The 22,641-nt window shown below is 34.8% G+C and overlaps 1 protein-coding gene across 1 annotated transcript in view; it reads left to right on the top strand.

The window, feature by feature from the left end:
- LOC149538658 (vesicle-associated protein 1-2-like) overlaps nucleotides 1-22,641 on the top strand; it is a 182,141-nt gene that overhangs the window by 73,738 nt on the left and 85,762 nt on the right. Inside the window, exons 3-4 of the mRNA XM_089799987.1 lie at nucleotides 8,053-8,134; nucleotides 8,234-8,349. Coding sequence (XP_089656113.1) covers nucleotides 8,053-8,134; nucleotides 8,234-8,349 — 198 coding nt within the window. The remainder of the gene's footprint in view (nucleotides 1-8,052; nucleotides 8,135-8,233; nucleotides 8,350-22,641) is intronic.

The raw sequence follows: 22,641 nt of genomic DNA, 5'->3' as shown, positions 1-22,641 counted from the left end.
CAAAAAATGCATAATACGCTAACATGCAAAAATAAAATCAGCACTTATCTCTTGAAAATGAGTTGAGAAGTGTTACTATTGACTCCTTAATGCTCCCAATGCAATTACAGGTCTCCCCAAATGGACTTCTAATTTCTTTGGTGCTCTTCCTTCTTGCTGGTTGGAAACCTATGGCTTTTATTTTCTCTTCTTCTCTCTCACTTTTTCTCTCTTCTACTCATGCTTAACAATTAGAATGCCCTTTAGGGTTAAAACAAAGAGGAAAGGCCAAAAAGAAACCAATTTTTTTTTTATAAAAAAATTAAAAAACTAAGTCCACTTTATGCCTTGCCACGCGGCCAATTCATGGAGCCGATTCAGGTGGTTTTTTCCATGAATCGCATGAATCGGCAATTCATGAGAAAAAATTAGTTGATCCGATTCACGACTCATGAGAAATCACCTAGGTTGAATTGAATCGCCAAACCGGCGATTTAGGCGATTTCATGGTGATTCTTGAAACTCTGGTTCATACATATAGTGTCTGAGGGAGTGTGAGGCGAACCGTCGTACCCGTGTAACTCCCTTAGTTATGCCAAACTACTTAACTACCTAAGTTTCCCCACAAAATGGTCCTCATGTTGCTACATGGATGCTTTATGATTGGTGTGCTAAGGTTTGGTGGAAGTATCTCGATCTGGAACAAGAACTTGCATCCTTGACTGTTATGCAATATAATGGTGTTTGTTTCTTGAAAAACATATTTCTTTCTTTCCATCTCTATCTTGAAAGTATTCTATGCCTACAATCATTCCATCTTTTATCCCTTTCTTTGTATGCTAGTCACCAAAAGAAGCCATAACATGGTCTTTGAAGCTTGAACTTTGCATATCTAGAAGAGCATGCGTATAGGATATAAGTGGAAGGCCTTTGAACAACGAAGGGTGAAGGATTTTAGGAAAAACCAACTCTTAAAATGAGGGAAATGCTTGACAACGAGATTTTCTAGAAGTACTGCATATGAGCGGACAAGCTTAGAGCAAGGAAATGAGGTGCATATGTGTATATATACAAATGGGAAGGTTATTTACTCACAAGTGGGATTTTTATGTTCCATTACATATCAACTGACAAGCACTCAAAGCTCATAAAGCATATAAGTGGATTTTTAAAGTCCATTTACAGCCTTGACAAAGAGGGGAAAAGAACATGCAAAACACTTAAAAAGTGGGCTTTTGAGCTTGCATTACATATAGGGGAAAAGCCTTCTTCTTGGGTAGAGAAATTTTAAAAACAGGGTTTTGAATTCTAACGGCATATGGAAGAGAGATGAATGTTTGTAGCTTTCTTTTTTTTTGGAAGAACTTGCATCTTTATGTGCATCATTCAGGGAAGAACCCATATTGTAGCTGCACCTCAAGGGGAAGTGTTTGCTTCTTTCTTGAAAATCAATGCTCTCATTCAAAAGACTACACGAATCTGAAGGTGATCTTTAAAAACAAAAACATATAAACTAAACAAGAATAAAACAGAAGAAACCCTAGCTTGCACCAAAAACCATTAAAAATGGAAAGCACAACTCTTCTTTGCAAATAGCGAGATTTTCAAATATTTGAACCAACCTTCTCAAATCCAAATGATTTCAAATTTCAAAAATCCCAAGCCTGCAACTATATAGACAAAGAATATGACCAAATCCCTTCAATAATCAAGGCGAAATTCCTTGTCCATAATTACAAAGCCATCTCTTCAATTGTATACTAGATCACCATGCACAGTTTGATTACCAATAATCATCCATGGGCATATGTCATGAGATTCCTGAAAATTAATTGATGCAAATGATAGGCAAGAAGGATATTAATAGTTTGGCACTAGAGATGTTGACTACATGCTTATTGATAATCGTTGTCTTAGGAAGATTCCCTTGCTTGTATTCACAAATTAATATATAGTACTGTTGGGTATGCTCCTCATGGCAATAGCAAGTTAACATGCAAAATTCAATAAGAATACCTTGCAATTAATCTTGTGTTCTTCGCACCCAAGCTGTTACTTGTCTGTAATAAGGATTTTTTCAGCTGTGTCTTGACAGAGGTAAAAACCGTTACAACACCACACCCTTATAATATGTCGGTTCTCCTGCTAGAAATTGAATATGTGTTTCATGTTTGAGTGCCTGTACATTCACATAACCTTAGACTTGCTAAATTTTTTTCCATGCCCAAGCTTGTATTGCGAGGTCTCCTATTTCCACATCTGCTAAAATTAATCAAAAATATGGGAATCGATATTTGAATAAAATTAATCCGTTGCATTCTGGAGTACAGAATTAAAATCCTTTATGAAAGCTCACAATTTAATTTAAATGAAGCCTCCAATATACTATAGTCTAGTGTAAAAATTATTCATAATCAAATCCCAAAGTTTGGACTTAGGCTCTTATAATATTTTTTGTGTAATCCTATTTGCCAAATAATAATATTTCTTTTCATTGCACCTTATTTTATGATGCCTGTTGCAAAGCTTTAAATGATTAACGCAATCAAGTTTTATTGTCATTCTTCAATAGATGGCAAATAATAATTATTTTCCTTTGATGGAGGAGAAAGCTTCCAAATATCTGAATTTTAGATGATATGGCAACCTTTAATAAGGCATTTAACTATTGATCTATTTCTTTAAGTGCAGATATTTTAGTTTAATTACCAAAACTTTAGATGGGATGGAGGCCCAACGGATATCTCCGCCTTAACAAAATATTAGCCTCAATAATTAACGTAGAAACAACCCTCATTGACCAATATGACACAACATTAATTCTCTGTTGATACATTCTCCTGTCCAGAATATATTTGATAAAATCAAACTCATTGGCGCTTACCATATAAAATATTACTCCATGACATTATTAAAGTTATCTTCACAACATGAATTCATGGCCATACAAGAGTTCAAATAATTTTTTTTAAGCACTAAACATTCATATGCACACATTCCCTTTATTTTCTTGCAAGCCTGTAGGTTCCGTCACAGAGTCGTTCCGCATTCGCACAGGGCAATGTTTGTTTTCTCCATGTTCCAAATAAACGTAAGTAAAAGAATTATAATCTGTCTGTGTATCCATTGATTCTTCCAATATTTTGCCAACAAAGATTAATAATCTCTTACCCCAAAAGCTTATGGAATTCAATAAAATTTCTCTGTTACTCTTTAAACCTAATAGGATGGCAAGATACACTGCTTTGGTACCACTGTAATATCTCACCTAGATATTCTTCCCCAAAAACTACCAAATAATTTTCAGAAAATTAAGCAGTAAAAGGCATGCAGTGAATTTCTGATTATCCAGTAAATAAATCAGAAAATGCTCATGTAAACAATCTTAAAACTGTCATTGTATAATAAACCAGCAATAAATAACTTCATAAATATTCCAATCTTAAAAACAGTATCACAGCTAAATTGGAAAATGCTGTGAAAGAACTTTTAAGCACAGTGTGAACTCCGTCATTGAACCGGGTTTGCGTCCGATTCACCAAGAAGAGCTTGAAGATTCCATCCTCAGGATTCCATATAGAGGCTGAAGCTTCCTCAATTTCTCCAAGAGAAATCAGAAAACAAACCAATATCCAAGCATTCCAAATGAGTCTCCAATCCTTCATTTAGTGCATCCAGCTGTGATTCTTCAGCTTCCCTTTCCTATCTCCTTGTCTTCTTACCATTTTGTCTCTTATTAACCCTCTTTATAATATTAAATTTGATGTTTTTTATAAATAAGCATTAAACTCCCATAAGCCAATTTTAATATTCATGAATTTGACTTTGAATTTCCTAATGTTCCACATCCTATAAATCAATATCTAATTCAAATACATTGCAGCCTGCCTTACTATTACACTATGCTGACAGCCTAGTTACTGATTTATTTAGAGTATCCTTTTTATGCGATTATCTTATTCTTTCTTATCTCTTCCTTGTGAAGAGTGACAATTATATTTTATAATCCTTTTTCTTTCATTATCTTCTAAATCAATTAGTAATCCCTATATAACAATTTATGATTCTTACTCCTCTCGTATGAACTTTGTACTCCCCATTGGAGTGAATTTGTAGTATCTTTTATATGTGATGAGGAGACATAACTCCGATGAGTTGCATCCTATAAGAGGCATACCTTTTCTTAAACACACATTTTCAAAGCAGATTGGCCTGTTTACTCAAATAGCACCTCCTCAACCATGCCATCTCCGTAATGCTATTGTCAAATGTGTTTGACCTCTTTAAGTATTCATAACCACAGATATAGAGGATTGTGTATTTTGTTTATCAATGACCATCCTTCACTGCTTGAAATCGTACCTTCTTAATGCCTGATATTAAGTTATGTAACTGTTGCCTTCCATGGAATGCCATCTCCCAAAGGACTGCCCCCCAGAGCTTCTCATAGCCACCCATATACTAGCAATGATTTATAAATTGTATGAATAGATATATCTCTCCAGCAACACACCTTATCATTAATAATACAGAACGATCCCCTTTTCTGTTCTAATTGTTGTCAACTTAATCATTGCTTGATTGGACTTGTTTTTTGTTTTTTAACAGATCATCCATAATGACCAATCATATGGCATAGCAAATGCAAACACCCAACATTGGTAACTGATGATGGGTTTAGCAATGCAAATTAATCTTATTTGTTGTCACTATAATTGCATATGGTTACACCGCACCTTTGAGATACAATGCTCAGTGTCTTTCGTTTACTTTATTGGAGATGATGTTTGCTTTAGAATCGCCCACACATATTTATTAATATTATTATTATTTTATTTGAATACTTTAGTTTCATTATTATTAATTATTATTAATTTTGTTATTTGGAAGGGTGTCATGTCCCCAATTTCTGCCCTTCCTTAGTGACAAGATTTCTAGCAGGGTTGGTCTATTATCTGGTTCCCATAGGCTAGCAAAGCGTAGAGGGAACCAACCCAAGGGCTTTGAGAGTCATGCATGAGCTTCCCAAGTAGTTTGGAGCAGTAGACAACAGTTTCCTACAATTTAAGAGGGATTCCTAATTTGTAGGGATTGACTAGGAGTGGTCTAGGAGGCATTTGGAGACCTCGGCAAATGTTTTGGAGGCTTAGAGTGCATCTCCTATTTTTAGGAGGCAATCCTATTTTTTAGGAGGAACTCGCAGTTTAGTGACAGTTCTCTTAGAGGTGCACACAGTAGGGGAGAGTCATTGGGACTCAATTTTGGTTGATTGGGGCTATCTCCTACTTTTTAGGAGCACCCCTAGATTTTAGAGATGGACTGCCAGTTGACCCATCTTGTCCGGCATCAGTCATAGATAGGTGACAAGGTCAGATTCATGTTTGATTGGTCATTTTGGGCCTTTTGGGACCATTTGGGAAATATTTTATTATATTTAAATATTTCCTAAGTTGGTGATTAAATAAATTAAAATAAGGTTAATAATATAACCATTTTGGAGTAATAAGGGGATTCTGGCTTCAGTTGATCAGGTACACCTATGTGTTATAGCTCGTTGGAAAGGTCTCAAATTATTATACATGATTTTTACTATCTGTAGACTTTTTGGTGCCTTCAGCTATGAAATTTTAATAAAGTAATGTTTTTCCTATAGCATGGACGACTTTAATTGGAAAAATGTTATTTTATTATATTTTATTTAAAGGGCAAAGTGTAATTTCCCTTTAGGGTTCGATTTACAGTTGGAAGGGGATATAAGGAGATGGAGACCTAATTTCTTATTATCTTTTGCATATTAAAAAACTAGTTTTTGTGAATTGGCTCTAAGAGAGCAATTCTTCATCTGGGACGCAAACCCCAGGTTCTGGATTGGCTGAGACGTAGCCCTCAGCAGTTATTGGCATTAGATTTTTCAGACACTGTGCGTTGCTATTAGGAATAGAGTATGCCATTCTTTATTGTGGATTTAGGTTGTAGATCTATAGTTTCAGCGTTGCAGATTGATTCTTTCGGCTGGGATGTGATCCTTGCAGTCTTAGGGCCGCCATTTGCAGCAGGTACACCCCACGTGGAATATAGGGAATGCTTGTATTCAACCTCAGATGTATCCTTGATTCATGTTCATTATTCACCATCTAGTTTGGCATCATTGTTGGATGTAAGCTCCTTGGAACTGCATTGGATTTATTATTTGGCTTTATAAATTAGAAATCTGCCTGGTACGATTTATAGCAATTCTGATTTGGCTTTATGCTCTTATTTATTTTTAGTCTCCTTTTATGTTTATTGTTCATTAGTCATTACTATTGTGAAAACTATCAAAAAACACAAAACAAAAACAAAACCTTCTGCAACTTCTGTCTATTCTCAAAGACCATCAAAGAAATCACAGGAATATATAGTTTATTAATTTAAAAACTACAGCAGATCAGCAAGGGCATCCATCAAGGATCTTTCAAAGGGGACATGACACACGGAAGTAAATCAATTAGATATGAATCCAAAACCTCAGATCTCATGAAGTAAGAGATACAAATATAGAATCCTTAAAAAGCACACATGGCCAAAAATAGAGGCGACTAAACATAGCTAGTTAGCAACCCTATCATGGATAATTTGAGTAAATTAATCAACTATAGGTTCATAGAGTACAACCACTAAATCTTGTTGAAGCATTTGCATCTGAACTGCATACCAAACCTCTGAAACTTACGCATATAATTTTCTTGATGCTTTCTCACCTTTTTGAATGTGTGCAAGGATATTGTCCAATTGATACATGTTGCTCACATGCCAGGCTTTCCCAAATATTTATTTGACTAATTAATATCAAACCTCTCAAACTCATGCTTTTAATTAGGTAAATGTTTCCTCCCCTTTTTGAATGTGTGCAAGGATATTGGCTAATTGATATATGTTGCTCACATGCTAGGCTTTCCCAAATATGTCTTTTACTAACTGCTGAATTTCACCTTATGCTGCATCTAGATAGTTGTTTTTGTCAATATACATACATGGAGTAGGAGTCACAAAATTGGAAACAAGTCCTTCTAATTCATTCAATTTGTTCATCCATCCATAAGAAGTAGAAGTGACAGGATACTGGGGATTCAGTCTCTGAGATAGCCGCATTGAAGATGTGCCCACATTCCCAGCCCAATGTCTTCATTTCTGTTACCATTCTTGGGACACAGAGATGGTAGGAGACTTCCCTTGGTCATCCCCCATCAATGAGTTTGACTCAATAACTACACAATTAAATCTAGATAGCAATATCACAATTCAGGATGTGTTAAGTTTATTTCAAGAAAAATAGTAAAAACGGCATCATCTCTGGAAACAATAATTGTCAACTTTATAGGGGAGCATTGCATGCATTGTTACATACATTTTGGTATAGGTATTGGTAACATTGTGGTTTCAGTATGGGGCCTAGATGCTTATAGAAGGTCCAGTGTAGGGTGTTCTTTGTTCCAGATAATATTTTTTATTTCTATTTAGAAGGCTGAAAATTCAATATTGTGTATTTCAGTTAGCATCTAGGCAAACTCCAATTTCCAATTGATGAGAAAATTTTGCTTCTTATTAATAACTTCTAGTTGGCCCAAATTTCTTCCTCCAAACACTTAGCAGTATGTAAGAACTGGGAAACTGTTACAAATTAGACATAAATGTTTGCTTGTAGTATCATCATCCATAAAAGCCATTATACTGCCATTCCTCTGCTTCTTGCATTTATATTTGTTGTTTCCTATTGTTCTTTGTTATAAAGTTGGCTAATCTAATTGCTGTTACAGAAAATCTTGCATGATATGTGGTTTCCAAAGAAGCAGTAGATATTCCTTTGTGGTCAAGCAAATTATGTCCACTCTTTATGAAAATTCAATTTATTTCCTTGCAAGAAAAATAGTCAAAAATATCTTCTGCATGCCAATCAGACACATGTTATACAATTATGGTAGTAGTTTGGTTTTGTGAGTGCCATTTTTATGGTTTCCTTGGACAGCATATACCCTTCACTTTGATACATTTATTTTTGGAAAACAATTGTGTCATGTTATACTGTTACTACAGGTGAAGACAACATCTCCTAAAAAATATTGTGTACGCCCTAATACTGGAATAGTTTCACCTCAAAGTAGTACCGACATCACTGGTAATTCTTTATGCCATATTTTTTTGGGTTAAGAAGGAATGCTTTGATTCCCTACGTGCATATTTCATGGTAAAATATCTAATCATGGGTATTTTCTAGTGACAATGCAAGCTCAGCGAGAGGCTCCACCAGATTTGCAATGCAAGGATAAGTTTCTGATTCAAAGTGTTATAGCCCCTTATGGAATCTCTGCAAAGGATGTCACTCAAGAACTGGTAATATTAAGTTTTCATATGAACATGCATAATTTGTTTAAAATAATGGAATGCTTATCTTTTAGGGAAAAAAATATTGATATTACCAGCAAGCCTTTCAAAAAGGTTGGATAGTTGCTAGTCAATGGCTGGAAGTTCCCCTAGTAATGAAATGCATGAATTTAAATTCTGAATTATCTCTTACAGCGATTTTCCATAATGAAATTATAAAGTTAAGATTATGGCATCAAATCAACAGTGTAGTAAATATAAATTTCAATTAAAATGCAATTCAGTACTTCCAACTCTGACAGAGAACATGTTTTGGAATACTAATGGATCCCTATGAATAAATGATATCAGCACTATGGCCCTTTGTGTTGGCTGCATCAATAAACATAGAATGTATCACTCTTAGTAATTGAATATAACAACTTAAGGCTGTATGTACTACTAATATCAATTTTTGGGATAAAGATTTCTGATGTTAAAAGACCATTATAATTATGATCCATTGTATGAAGCAAGCCTTCTTGGGAAAATTGTTTCTCGCAAACACTAACAGCAATCAGATTATAAAGAGAATTATGAAATGCTAACTTTATAGTGTAATGTCCCCAAATTTTGGTGCTTGTTTCAGTCTTGTTCAGCTCAGTGTCCTATTTTATTTATCGTGTGCCTTCCAGAGATCATTCAGGGCATTTTGATTCACACTTACTATTTTGAGTAAGTCACTTGAATGTTTTTCTCATAGTTGGCAAACTCGCCAAAGCTAAAAACTCGCTAAGCCCCGAAAACAAGATTCAGGAAAACCTCGACAAGTTTTGGCAAAAAGTCAGCAACTTAAAAAATTTCTTAAGGTGATTAGAAATGCATTTTTTTGCAAACTTCAATGAGAAGATGCATCCAATGATCCAATAAATGAGAGCATTAAAGAAACAAACTTAGTCTAGATATATATGAACACGAAGTTGGTACAAAATTACATTTTCTAGAGGAATGCTGATGGCTGGAAGCAAAATAGTAAATAATTTATGTAAAATTAAAACTATATACAACATTACAATTACATCTTCCTCTTCCTAGTTCTAGTAAACCTAGGGAAGAGGTAGAACTAGAGGGCCTAGTCCTAGAAGTCTGCATTGGGCATGACTGTGCCTCTGCGCTCAATATGTCTAACTATGACTCGTCCTCAATCCTAGATGTAGATCTGCCTCTAGCTTCTCCTAGCACTAGCAATGACTACTCATTCAACTCAATGTCATCTAGGATGAAACCAAATCCAGCTTGCTTCCCCATATTCTGCCTCTCCAAATCATTGTTGTCATCCTCTTCAAAAACCACCTCAAATCTGCTTAAAATCTCCCTAAAATCCACTTCAGATCAATAGAAATCAGTTTTTAAGTATTTGGGAGACTATTTTCCCCCTCTTACCAAAATACAAGTGAAGAAATGAGAAATGACATTAATTTGAGTCATTTTATTTCTTTTAAGTGTTATAAAATTACAACCAACTTTTTAACAAAAACTCGACAAGTACTTGGCGAGTTTTGCCAAAAACTCAGTGAGTTTTTGGTGCCAGTAAAATTTGTAAAAACTCTATAGGCTAAAAAACCCCTCTCTTTTTTGCCACTGAGTAAGTACTCTACCAATAGTACATGTATGGTTTTAACAACCCTAATTAGGGATTACTTGAAACTATCTAGGTAGTTGATTTCAAATCAATTTGGGCCCTTAGTTGTAATTGCAAGGTCAATAAAAAGGCCTTCTAATTTGTAATATAAGTTGTAAAGGACATAGTAGAATAGAGTGGCCATTAGAGACAAGAAATTGTTGCCAAGATGTTTATAACAAAGCCGTGATTTTCATTAAACATATGGTGAATCTCTGTGCTATTTTCAATGTTTTGCATGGTTTCTACTTTCTACCATTGTTGAAAAATTTGCTAAAAAATTGTGGGTGGATATCTTGATATGCTAGGTCAGTAATTGTAGATTCTATTGGGGTTGATATTTCCTAAAACTTGCAGCTCTTTTTAGGAAAAACATTGGAGAATTACACGATTTTCTCTCAAATTATCGACAACGTTGAAAGAAATTTCAAAGCTTGTACTCTGTAGTCAACGGGAATAAAAAATTCGAGTAAGGAATGTAGAAACAAAAGCTTGAATCAAAGATGCAAAATTTGTTCCTTGGCGCGATTTACGAACACGAAGCACTGCTAGGGCAAATGGACATATGCACTTAATTGTTTTGTTATAGTTTTAAACTTTTAGTTTTTAGAATATTCTTCTTTGAATGTTAAACAATCTCTTTTTATCATCATTATTATTATTCTTATGCACATGCGAGTGTAGGCTCTTAATTTTTTTTGTTAGAGTTTGACTTTTAGTTATAAAAAATCTTTCTTGTCATCGTTATTTTTTTCTTATTATGGGTTATGATTAAAGATAGTATATGTTCCTAACCATTTTAATTTTTAACTATTTATAAAATTAATTATATTATATAACTTCATTTTTTATTTGCAAACTCTAAATAATACAAGTGCTCTACACAAAAGACTGAGAAATGTGTACAATTTTATTTAAAAATGTCATGATGATTCCTACATGCCTAAATGAAATCAAAGGATTCCGTTTGAAATAATTTATAATATTCATTGATACCAAAATTTGAAATTCATATGTATTCAAAGTTTGAACTTGCTTTCTTCATATATGATATATATTAAACTCAAATCTTGATTTATGTATGATGGAAATTAGTAATGTACTCTACCTTCCTTCCTCGTGCGACCATCCTTCCTAGTGTTACCATGATTTCTCCTCATGCAATCATCCTTCCCCACACACGACTAGTTCTCTGCTCCCGCACCCATTATGGATTTGCATGTTGTTGATCGACGACCTCTCTAGTCCATGTTTGTGTTGCGTGTTCCTGTTTTGATGTGTTTGCTTGGTCCTAACCTTTGCTTCTACCCATGGTTTTGCCCTTACTCGTTAGTCTTCATCTCTTGTTGACAACTCTTGACCTATTACAAGCTTAAGAACTTAATCCAAAATATAAATATAATTCCCTGATCTAGGCAATAATTGTGTGGCTATCCACTTTTAACCATTGAAATTACAAGGATTATGATTTAAACATGATAATTTAACTATGTTTAATTACATAAAAGAGAGAACAATACAAATTGAAAGAAATTGGAGAATAAGAGATAGAAAGGACACAAACACTTGACGAAAGAGTTCGTCTGGTTAGGACTAAGTCTCCGGGTTCGCTTCTCAATTCGGGGACCACTTTACTAAATTTGCCAAGCAAAATCGCTTTGTTAAAAATTCCAAGATACAAGCCTCTACAATCTCTCTCTTTGTACTTTTCACTTGAAGATGTTCACATATCTTCGTGCTTACAAATTCTCTGAAATGTTTCTAATCTCAATTGTTGAACAACTTTCTCTGAAATTAAATTAGCTTGGGACCCACTATCTATCAGTATGTTGATTATAGTGTTTTTTGAAATCTCCCTTATATGAAATAATTGACATCTTGTATCTTTGGGAACAACAAGACTTTTGGAAGTAGATCATGAAACATTAGTGGTAGAATCAACAAAAGCTTTACCTTTCAAACCCACAATTGATATTTTTGTTTCATCATCAGAATCTGATCAAAGATCCTAAACAACAGTTACAGTGTTTTACTTTCCTTTACAATCCTTCTTAAATGACTTTGGTTTAAACTCTGGATACAGTTTCCAACACCTTGCGTCCTCATGCCCTTTCCTTTGACAATGTGAGCAAGTAGGCTTTTCACCTTCCTCTTTCTTCAAAATGGTTGCTTTCTTGCCCTTCTTGTTGCCTTCGGGAGGAACAACTTTCTTCTTTGAAGTGATACTTGTGTTTCCTTTGCCTACTTCAGTATGGGTTGCTTGAGAACACACTTCATCAAACATAGATGGTCTAAACATCAATAGTGTATGTTTTAAATATGAATGTGATCCATCTATATACTTTAACAAAGTATCTTGTGTTTGAAGAGGAATTCCAAGAGTTGGTGCTTTCTTCCTAAACACCTGTGTATACTGTATACTCTTGCATAGACTGCCCTTTACCTTGCTTGAGATTTTGTGAATCCATAATGACTTGTTGCATATATCCCAAAGGATAAAACTGTTTCTTCAAAGCAAAAGTAAACTCATAACAAGATGAAATAGTTTTACTATGTCTAACAAGATCATCGTGGATCTTACTCTCCCATCGGATTAATGCAATACCTCGCATTCTAAGATTAGCCAGTTGGATTTTAGAAGAATCATCCATAATATTTTGAATTTTGCAATACACTTTAATCTGCTTAAAGTTTAAACCGATTATCTAATTTTTCTGCATCAAATTTGTTGTCTTGCATTTTGTCACCACAAAATGTTGGTAACAGCACGAAAATTTTCCAAGTTAGTTTCATGTTTCTCTAAGCTTGAATTTGATATTCAATTGCTTAATGTTGATCGATTGATCCATTTCAATTCGAAAATCAAGTTGTTTTACTGAAGGCCTTCATCAAGTCGTTTTTGTTTTGCTTTCTGTCGAGCCTTTGCTTGATTTTTGAAGCCTTCACAGTCCGTTTTTTGCTTTTGAGTTTGTGTTTGCTTGTTTTTGGTCCTTTGAATTTTCTCATGTTATGCCTTTTGATTTCCCCTTCGATTCGGTCTAACTTAGAGGTCAATTAGAGTTGTCAGTTAAGAGATATGGTCATTTTAGTGCCCAAAAAGTGGACCTTTTAGGTGCAGCAGCACAAATTAAAAAATGATGTTATATTTTCATTTTGACATTCACTTTTTCAAAAATATAACATTTATTCACTTTTTGTTATGTTTTGAAATTACTTTTCATTTAAATTTATAACTTAAAGTGACTATAGTGCACTTTATGTTATAATTTTAAGTTGTTACTTTTTAATTTTTCACTTAAAGTGACTATAGAACTATATAGTTACTTTTTAAATTTTTGATTTTTAAATCAAATACTTATATAAATGTCACTTTAACTTAATGTTTATGACTTGTATTGATTAATATAATGCATAAATTTTATTTTTGACCCATATTGTTGACATTTTTATAAAAATAAGTGAAATGGATAACTTAAAAGCCTAAAAATGGACATTTTATGTGCATATGCATGTAAAAAACCATGAAAAGTGAAAACTTTTCATGCTAATGTAAATGAAAACTCATTTTGAGGACCTTTTTCAAGTCATTACATCAAAAGCTTGTAAAAGTGGACCTTTTTGATGCAATGACATGAAAAGTTGAGTTTTCATACTTGTGCATGAAAAAGGTGAGATATGTTTATAAAATATGTAAGTGACTTCAAAAAGTGAGATTTTGGAGACTTGCACATTTTAAATTATGTAATGGGCTTCAAAAAGTGAGATTATGATCAAAGACATATTTTAAAACATGCATTGGACTCAAAAAAGTCCTCTTTTGCCTTCCAACATGTTTTAAAATATGTAATGAACATAAGAATGCCCTATTATGTGAAGAAAACATGTTCTTGCTCCAAAAACCTCCGATTTTGCTCATAACTTTTGATTTTCTCCATGGATTTGAATGAAATCAGTTGCATTCATCATGTTTTGGAGAGGTGATCATTGTGCCCTCATCAAAAATCAAGTTATTGCACCCAAAAACGTGTTTGAAACTCCCAAGCTAAGGCACGTTTTTTGCATAAAACTCCATAAATCTGCCAAGTTTGATCACGTTTTTGCATGAGATCAAGTCGTTTTTACCTCATTAGGTGATTACATTGGTTGAGGATAATTATTTTGGTGTTAAATCATCAAAACGTTTTACTTTGAAGATCACGTTTTTTGCTTGTTTTGGCAAAAACGGCTCAAGAACATGCAATCTTTAAAACGTTGCAAGGAGGAGCTAATCTAGGGCACGTTTTGGCATTTTGCTAAATAATCTCCTTGTTTGCTGTCCTTCATCATTCGGATTTTGGAGATTTGAAGAGTTCTCATCATTTTTAAAGAAAATTTCAAACAAAGAGCATCTTTTCCTTCATTTTTGGCACATAGTCATCATGTAAGTGGACCTCTTCTTTCTTACATTTTAATTCATGCTTATCCTTGCTGATTTTATGCATGAAATCGTTGAATGGATGCCATTTGTAAAAATCTTTGCCTTAGAATATGCATTTTTCCTTTAAATATGAATTTTTTTTTCATTTTGATGTCTTTGGTTCTTCCCCAAGTTCCAAATTCGAATTTCATCTTTGGAGTGCATTGCATCTTGGCATGTTTTGAGTTGTTTTCAAAGGTATGTTTTTCTTTTGTTTTGGTTTTGTGTGTTTGTTTGCCGTTTTTTCTCGATTTGGAGAAGTTGCAAGTTTTTTTTTTTTTTCCAAAAACTTGTTTTTCCTTCATTACATGCGAAAGCATTATCATTTTTCACATTCCATTTCCATGTCATTACATCTCACATCTCATCCGACAAATGCGATTACATGTTTATCATCTCATTCGCCATCCACACATGCATGTAATCCCATTTTCCGTTTTCATTTTCATCCATCTCATTTTTCGCTTCCATTCGCACGACATGATTACACGAAATGCCTTACGTGTAATTGCATCCAAAAGGTCCGATTTTTATCAAAAGTCATATTTTGAAAAGACAAAAAAGATGTTATTTTCGCTTTTCGTGAATTTTGACTTCTTTCTTCCTCCAAAAGTGACTATATAATTCATTATCTCACCTCCATTGTTTCATTTCCGTCTTCATATACGCATTCGCACTTACATGAGTAAGTACATGTTTCCATACATGTTTCCACCTCATAACATATTTTACATGTTATCCTTCATTTGCACCTGCATGTACACGTAAAGTGTACCTTTCATTCGCACTCACATCTGATTTCACTTTCCACCTTTCGTTACATATTGCATTTACATAGATGCATGTTTCATTCAATAAAGCTTTGAAAACATTTAAATCACTTTTGAAATCAACAACTTTCACTTTGCACGCATTCCCATGCATTTCACCTTCGCGCATTTTCATTCCATTCCATTTTTCATATTCATACTTTCATTTCATTTCACATTCCGTTGCATATGCATACGGTTTTTCTTCAAAAGTCACTCATTTTCGAATCTTCACTGCTGCTCTGGAATCCACTTACATGGAGATTCCTTCTAACGATGTATTTGTGTTTTGGAATGTTTGTGTTACAGTACGAACACAAGAAATGTCCTCACCTTCCAAATCCAAGGGCAAGATGAAATACCAATATGACAAAGAATTGGCTCATGCAGTTCCTTCTTCAGTTACGTCTGTTCTGGATAACATACTAGACACCAAGATTGGTCACGTAGATGTAGCCGATTTTCTACAAAGGATTGAAGCTTTTAGCTACGCATGAGATGAAACGCATTAAAAGAAGCAACATTCATTTGGTTTCTACATTTCCCATGGCGGCCATAGAACCTAATTTTGTTTACGGATGCGCTCAGTGATTCACTCCGAAGACAAGGAATATCAAAGACGCTGACGGCAAGGTCATCATTAGCCTTGATCCTGAACTGATTGAACAAATCTTCAAAGTTTCTCGAAAATCAGAATGTGTTGATTTGACAAAGATTTGTCATTGGCTTGTTGGAATGAACAAAAAAGCAACTATCAGAAGTATGCCAACCTTTACTAGTTAGACAACAAAAGAAGTAATTTTTTCAGGTGGCCAAAGACTCTTCATCGGTCCAATTTTAAACAGGAATACAAGGATCTCATCATCCTTCTTAGTAGGATCTGTGGTCTTAAGGATTCTTCTGACTTTGAGCCATGGATGTACAAATTTATGTTTCAAATCATAGAGAACAAAGAACACATCTTTTGGGGAGAGCTTATCAGTACTGCGATTTGTCAACAGATATGCAATGTAGGAACATCAGTACTTTTTTACATGAATTCATATATAGTTTATATTGCTGCTGCCATGGGATCTTTTTCAGGGCTTTCCACCAAAGGTGATCGTCTTCAAGTACCTGTTTGAGAAAACTATGACCAAATTACTTTGGCTAATAGTAAATACCATTATAGAAGAGTCCAAGATGCTTTCTTTGGACATTACAGGTGTTTGTTCGACAAACAATTGTGTATCAAAAGAGTGTCCGATGCAGCATTGTAATGTCCCCTCTTTAGTTCGACCTGGCATTGATCATGGATTTTCCTATTCCAGATTCTCGTAGGCAAATGGTGTGGAAAGAGAGTCAATTCTACGGATCAGATGGTCATATCTTGCTCTTGAAGAAGTGTTAAGAGGTTATATTTTATCATTATGTGATATGGGGACCCACATGTTATAATTTTAAGTTGAGTTGCACTTTTTATTTTATAAACTTACTTTATTATAAAAAGTGCATTATAATGAGAATTTATAAAGGATGCTTCTAGAAGTTCTAGCAACTTCTTAGAAAAGTGAATAAATAGAGGGCTGGGCCTCTCATTTGGACATGCTTGGATTTGAGAACTCTTCTACTTCTTCATTGTGAAGACATTTGTAGACTTTGGATCTGCAAATTGTTATTCGATCTTTGGGAACGAATCACTCCCTTGGATTGGCGACTTTGAGGGTGTGAAATATCACCTGAATTGTTGCATAATTGGAGTTGGTATTCAGCCATCTCATTGGAGCTTATTGAGAATTCGTTGTTAGGGTTTGTTTTGGTTGGAATAAGGATTTCAGATTTGCCCTATCATTGGAGAAGCATTTGACAAGAGTTTGAAGACAGAATCGGTGCATTTTTCAGAATTGGCAAAGCAGGGTTTGGAACCACATAATTGCTCATATCTCCTCAACCCCTTGGAGTTATTTTTTATGGTTTTACAGGGTTACTACCTAACCCTAGGCGCCCATTTTCCTTGCGTTTGGGGGTCCCAAAACCTTGGTATTATTTTTATCTAGCAGCCGTATAGGTACGGCCTGGTACGGCCCTGCTAGTTTGGGCAGCAGCTGCAAATTAAGGACAGTTTGGGGGTGCGGTTGGAGGTCTTCATCAACGATTTGCATCAGAACGTGGTGTTCTTCCATAGTTCTTCAAACCAGGTTCTTGCATTTTGAAATATATGTCAATTTTTGGGTAAATTTGCTGTCATACAGTCATTGTAATAATTAGTCCAGAATTGGTAATAAAACAATTTCAGAATTTATTGCATTGTAATTGAAATATCGTTCAAAGGCTTTATATATATATTGTAATTCTGCGATTATAATCTGAAAGTATCAAATCTGAAATTGCCATATTCTGAATATTATTACTGTTATTATTCATTACATGCCAAGTGTTTGACAAAATTCCTAAGTTCAGTTTGAGGGTTTCAGTGGCCTTTATAAGTAGGGTCATTACAAGCATGGGAAAAGGTAAACCAGTACGGCTGCATTTTTCTTCAATTTCCCACTTTCACATACTTGAGAGTTGGATATTTCAAAGGAGAGCCGTATACCTTATCTAGGTATGCAACAGATCGAATCATTCTAATGGAGTTAGCCAGACAACTCATGGACGTGCAGAATGATCAGCATGTGTCACATAGGCTTGGATTTGGCATCACCTCAGTTAGGCCTTTATCTATTGGCAATTATTCAATTGTTTCTGTGCCTAAAGCGAAGAATATGGAAGCAGAGTTGCAATTGATTACATTGAAGAGGTTCAAGGCTAGATTTGACTTTGATTATCGAGAGATGAACTCTCAGATAAAGAGGGCTTATACTCATGTTCATCTCATTGAAGACATTTGGATTGACATGAGAACAGAGCTTGATATTATGAAGTGGATTATTGCAGGTTAACCTTGCAACAAATAATCGATCTTAATATGTTGGAAATCCCTCTAGATTTTCAAGTTGAAGATGACAGCGACATCCTTGATCCGGAATTTCATCAAGCCGGTTTTGATAAAATGTGTCTTTTTCCTATTCAATGGCAACAAAAAGAAGGTACATCTATTATGGACAGGTTTCAATACATCTTAGCAAACACTAACAAGTGGTTGAAAAGTAAAGGCCTAAAAAGAGTAAATCTTAAAATGGGTCTGGATTGTGGAAGCTTTGGTCCTCCTGGCAGGAAGTCACAATTGGAAATTACAGGGAAAGATGGTGCTTCATCTTCAAATGTCAAGAATACTCTCAAATTCAAATTAAAGGGCGGAAAAGGGACTAAATCATCCCAAGTTCCTGAACCAATTCAAGAATCAGTGATAGAATTAGAAGAAGAATTGGAAACAGAATTCGAGAAAGAAGATTCAGATGAAGAAGGAGAAATTAGAATCATATCTCCTCCCAAGCCTGCAAAAGCTTGCACGTCTTCTCCACATGAAGAGCCCTTTTTGAATTAGGTTGATGATGATGTAGATTCATTTTCTACTGTTTTCACTCACTCTATTCCCGTCTCAGAAGTTAATACCATGGCTCTTCCGATTTCATCTGCTGCTCCTCGTGTTCCTGCACATGATCAATTTGAACACTTAACAAATGTGTTTGAAGATTTTCCGACTCTTACTAGTGGTCAAGTTTCTCAACTTGATACATCTTTGACAGGATTTGAACTTTTCATGACAAAATCTTCACAACATATTCCTATGCCTACAGCAGTGCAAACTGAATCTTGTTCAGTCACTACAGATATACAATCTGGATCAATGCCAATGGTCTCCACTGTGCTTGCTTCTACAGATGAAAGTTTCAGCCTACCTGCATGGTTGAGTAGAATAACAACGAAGAGAAGGAAGGTGGTTGTTCCTCCTGACAATCTTCCTGTGAAGAAGACTAAATCCATATCTCTGAAGGACAAGATTGTTTCTAGAATTTTGGTTGATTCTGCCAAAACCAAGTATGTTGAAGTTGCTGAGCACTTAGTAGATAAACTTGTTGAAGAACTCACTAGCTCTGATTATAAATTTACTAAGATTGAAGTTGGAAAGAAATCTCGTTTGAGTTCTTTACAAGATGCTCATGATGCATTGGCAAATGTATCAAAAAGCAGTCATGAACTTTGGGAAAAGAAGAATCAATTGAAACAGGAAATAGCTCGTTTGAATGAGGTCATCCAGAAGCAATCTTCTCAGAATGTTGTTGCATCACAAACATCTAAAGAGAGAAGGTTGATTGAAGCTGCTAAGTCTTGGATACAGGAAATCATTGTTAAAGGAGTTCGAGCTATCACAGAGACACTTGCAGTTCTAAAGCGTATCAAAGAGATGAACAAAATGGAACTAAGCTTAAATTCCTTCTTTGACTCAGGAAGCTGATAACCCGAAGGAAATCCTTGAGGATTGGGATGAAATGATAAAATTTGATCTAAATGCTATGGTCTCATGTGACGTTCTTCCGTCATGTGAAATGTTCTTCAAATTTCAAGGACTCATTGGTTACAAGGAAGAGACCTTAAGAAAGTTGATCACAAAATTGCAAGTGGCTCTTGAAGATTGTCAAGCACTTGAAACAAGCCTTACTTGTGATTTGGAGCAATTGGGATGCCGTGTTACTGATAATCTTGGTAATCTTTTGGCAGCAAAGAGAGTGAATTCATAATATACAATAAGAATCGATGTTGATGTAGATTCCGAAGATTTTGGTTCACACACAATGAACAAGTTCATTTTGTACAAATCCTTGACAAAACACTTGTTAGATACTACAACAGAAAATTCCAAAGTCGTGCAATCAGCATATGAAAATGCAGTGAGAATCGAAGCCATATCAAAGACTATGGAGATTGCTGATCTTCCTATAGTGCGTGACATCATTGTGAAATTCAAGGCATTAAGAAGCAATCTTTAAGATTGTTATGTAATTTCTACTTCATAGTTGTTTAAGATGCATTACATGATAGTGTAATTGCATGTAATCCGAATTGCATGTATGTAAAAGATGTAATGCGAGTTGCATGTGTAGTTGCATGTAATCCATTAGTTTTTGTAGTTAGACTTGGTCAAAGTTGGTTGAGTTGCTTCCACTTTTTTCTCCCCCTTTTTCTCAACCTCTTTGCCTATATAAAAGAGTGCCCCCTCATTGTAAAATCATCATTATCTTTATGTAAGAGAGCTTTGGAGAAATTGTGCCAGCAGAACTTTGTTTGTGTAGCACTATTTTGAGAGAAAGTGAATACAAAGGAGCATTTGAGACTTAACTTTGATTAAGTGAGATTGTTATTTGGGTGAATTGTAAGCTTTGTCTATAATTCATTCAAGTTACCTTTGATTCGTACTATCTTTTATCATTGATATTGTATCTTGTGATTGATAGAAAAGAGTTAAGAAACAATTGAATCCCGAGCTTTGACCAGGAACAATTGTGAAAATCCATAGCTATTAGTTTTGTCTGTAGCTTGGGTGTTCGTCTTAATTTGCAAAATAGTTAGATTGTTCTTACTTTTAGGAGTCTTTGTGCCCTAATTGTAAAACTTTTACATATAGAATTACGATCGGATTTAGAGCCAAACTGGTACGTTTTGGCTAGCCTTTGAGTTAGTTAAAATTTATCGGTATCACTGTTTCCAGCTCTTGATAGAAGTGTAGTTAGAGATTTACCTTGTCCATTATTCGCCTTATGAATAAGTGGATCCTTTCTTGAAAGTTAAGAAGAAAGGATAATAGTAACACCCTCTTTATAAATCTCTCAATTTCTTGCTTACCTTGAGTTGATCCAAGGAACAGTGAGAAGGGGGAGCCTTCCCTTTAAAGTAGGAGAGACTCTGTCTCACATGTTATGGCTGGTCATTTTATTTTGTGACTGAATTTTTACCCAAAACTGTCAGTTGTAAAATATCCACCCAACAAAAATTCACCATTATATATAGGCAAATCAAACTTAACATCAAGTTTTAAGTAGGGCATCTTTACAGGTTTCTTCGTAGAAGTAGATGGAGATGAAGGTTTAGGAGGGTTACTACCACCTCCTACTCCTTTGTCTTTGTCATCTTTTCACGAGGATTTAGCTTCCTCCTTCCTACCCTTGCCTTCTATTCCCAATTGTCGTTTATGCCTCTATTGGAGAAGAATGTCCAGCAATGCCTTCAATTCCACAAAGGCTCTTTGGGAGGCTTCTGCATCAAACTTAGAATGTCTTTGTTGATATGCCAATACTTGCCAAAAAGTTCTCCTTTTTCTAATCTCTAGATTGAACTCAACTTGGTTAACATTCACTACTTGCATGTAGAGAACTGATCTGGTTTCCAATGATACACAATTTGTTGTATGGCAATATGTGAATTTTTTTCTGATTTTTATTTCAATTTTTGTGTATTTTTCCTTATGAATGGATATCCACGATTTCAAGATGTATCATGTAATAACTGATTTAAATCCTTGTAATTCTTTATTAATGAAATCAACAAACTGAATTACAAATTGAAAAGGGAGCACCTTATTCGTAGTATAAATGGCCAAGCCGTAACCTGTGATTATCTTCAAAATTCAATACATTGGTTCCCCAACGTCAACTTAAACTGTAGAAGGAAATTTTGCTTGGGATTGCAGAGGACCCTTGTTGTAAGAATTACCGGCTAGGGTGTTGGACGTCTAAGGTGACGGGTTTGCAGGGACATGACCTCCAAAACCTCCAATGCCGGCCGCTTCAGTATACCTAACCAGCGTATATCACACAACACATTTGTAGGCTTACAGATGTAGGATTAAGTCCTCAAATACTGCCGCCCAAACTCACGACTTTGCCCAGCTCACATCCTAGTCTTAACCAGTGATAATGTGAAAGTAAACAAACTTCACTATATGAATTTGGCCCAATATGAATTCCCAACAAGTTTGATACTCTTCTTATTTAAGATATTTTCCCAACCTCCAAGCAACAGTAAACACAATAGGAGGATCTGATAATTGCATACCACAACACAATCATTAATGACAAACTCAGAAAAAATTCTTCAAACCCTCAGCGAGATGATATGAGCAAACAAAATATAATATTCAAGATGCTTTTCTTTCCGAATGAAATCATATTTATAAGATTTTGTGTAACTTGGCTTCACCCTGACACTTCTCACTTAAAAATCCCTTTATAATATGAAGTCCACTTACTTTATAATATAAAGGTTATTAAATAATCATTAAGTCTCGAATTAATTGCAATAACCATGACTTTATCAGATTAATTCACTTCGAGCCTGAATGCAGAATGATAAGTACTCAACAATGTTAGAACTGCCTTGACCAAAATAGGAACTAGCTAGAAGTGACTTACTAAAAATAGTATGTCCAAAAATAGCAAATCCATAACAAAGACCCCCAA

Source organism: Cupressus sempervirens, chromosome 9, assembly GCF_028749045.1.
Source record: "Cupressus sempervirens isolate cs-2001-9-10 chromosome 9, ASM2874904v1, whole genome shotgun sequence".
Classification (NCBI taxonomy): Eukaryota; Viridiplantae; Streptophyta; class Pinopsida; order Cupressales; family Cupressaceae; genus Cupressus; species Cupressus sempervirens.
The sequence above is the reverse complement of the archived record's forward strand: the minus strand, read 5'-3'. Positions and strand labels throughout refer to the sequence as shown.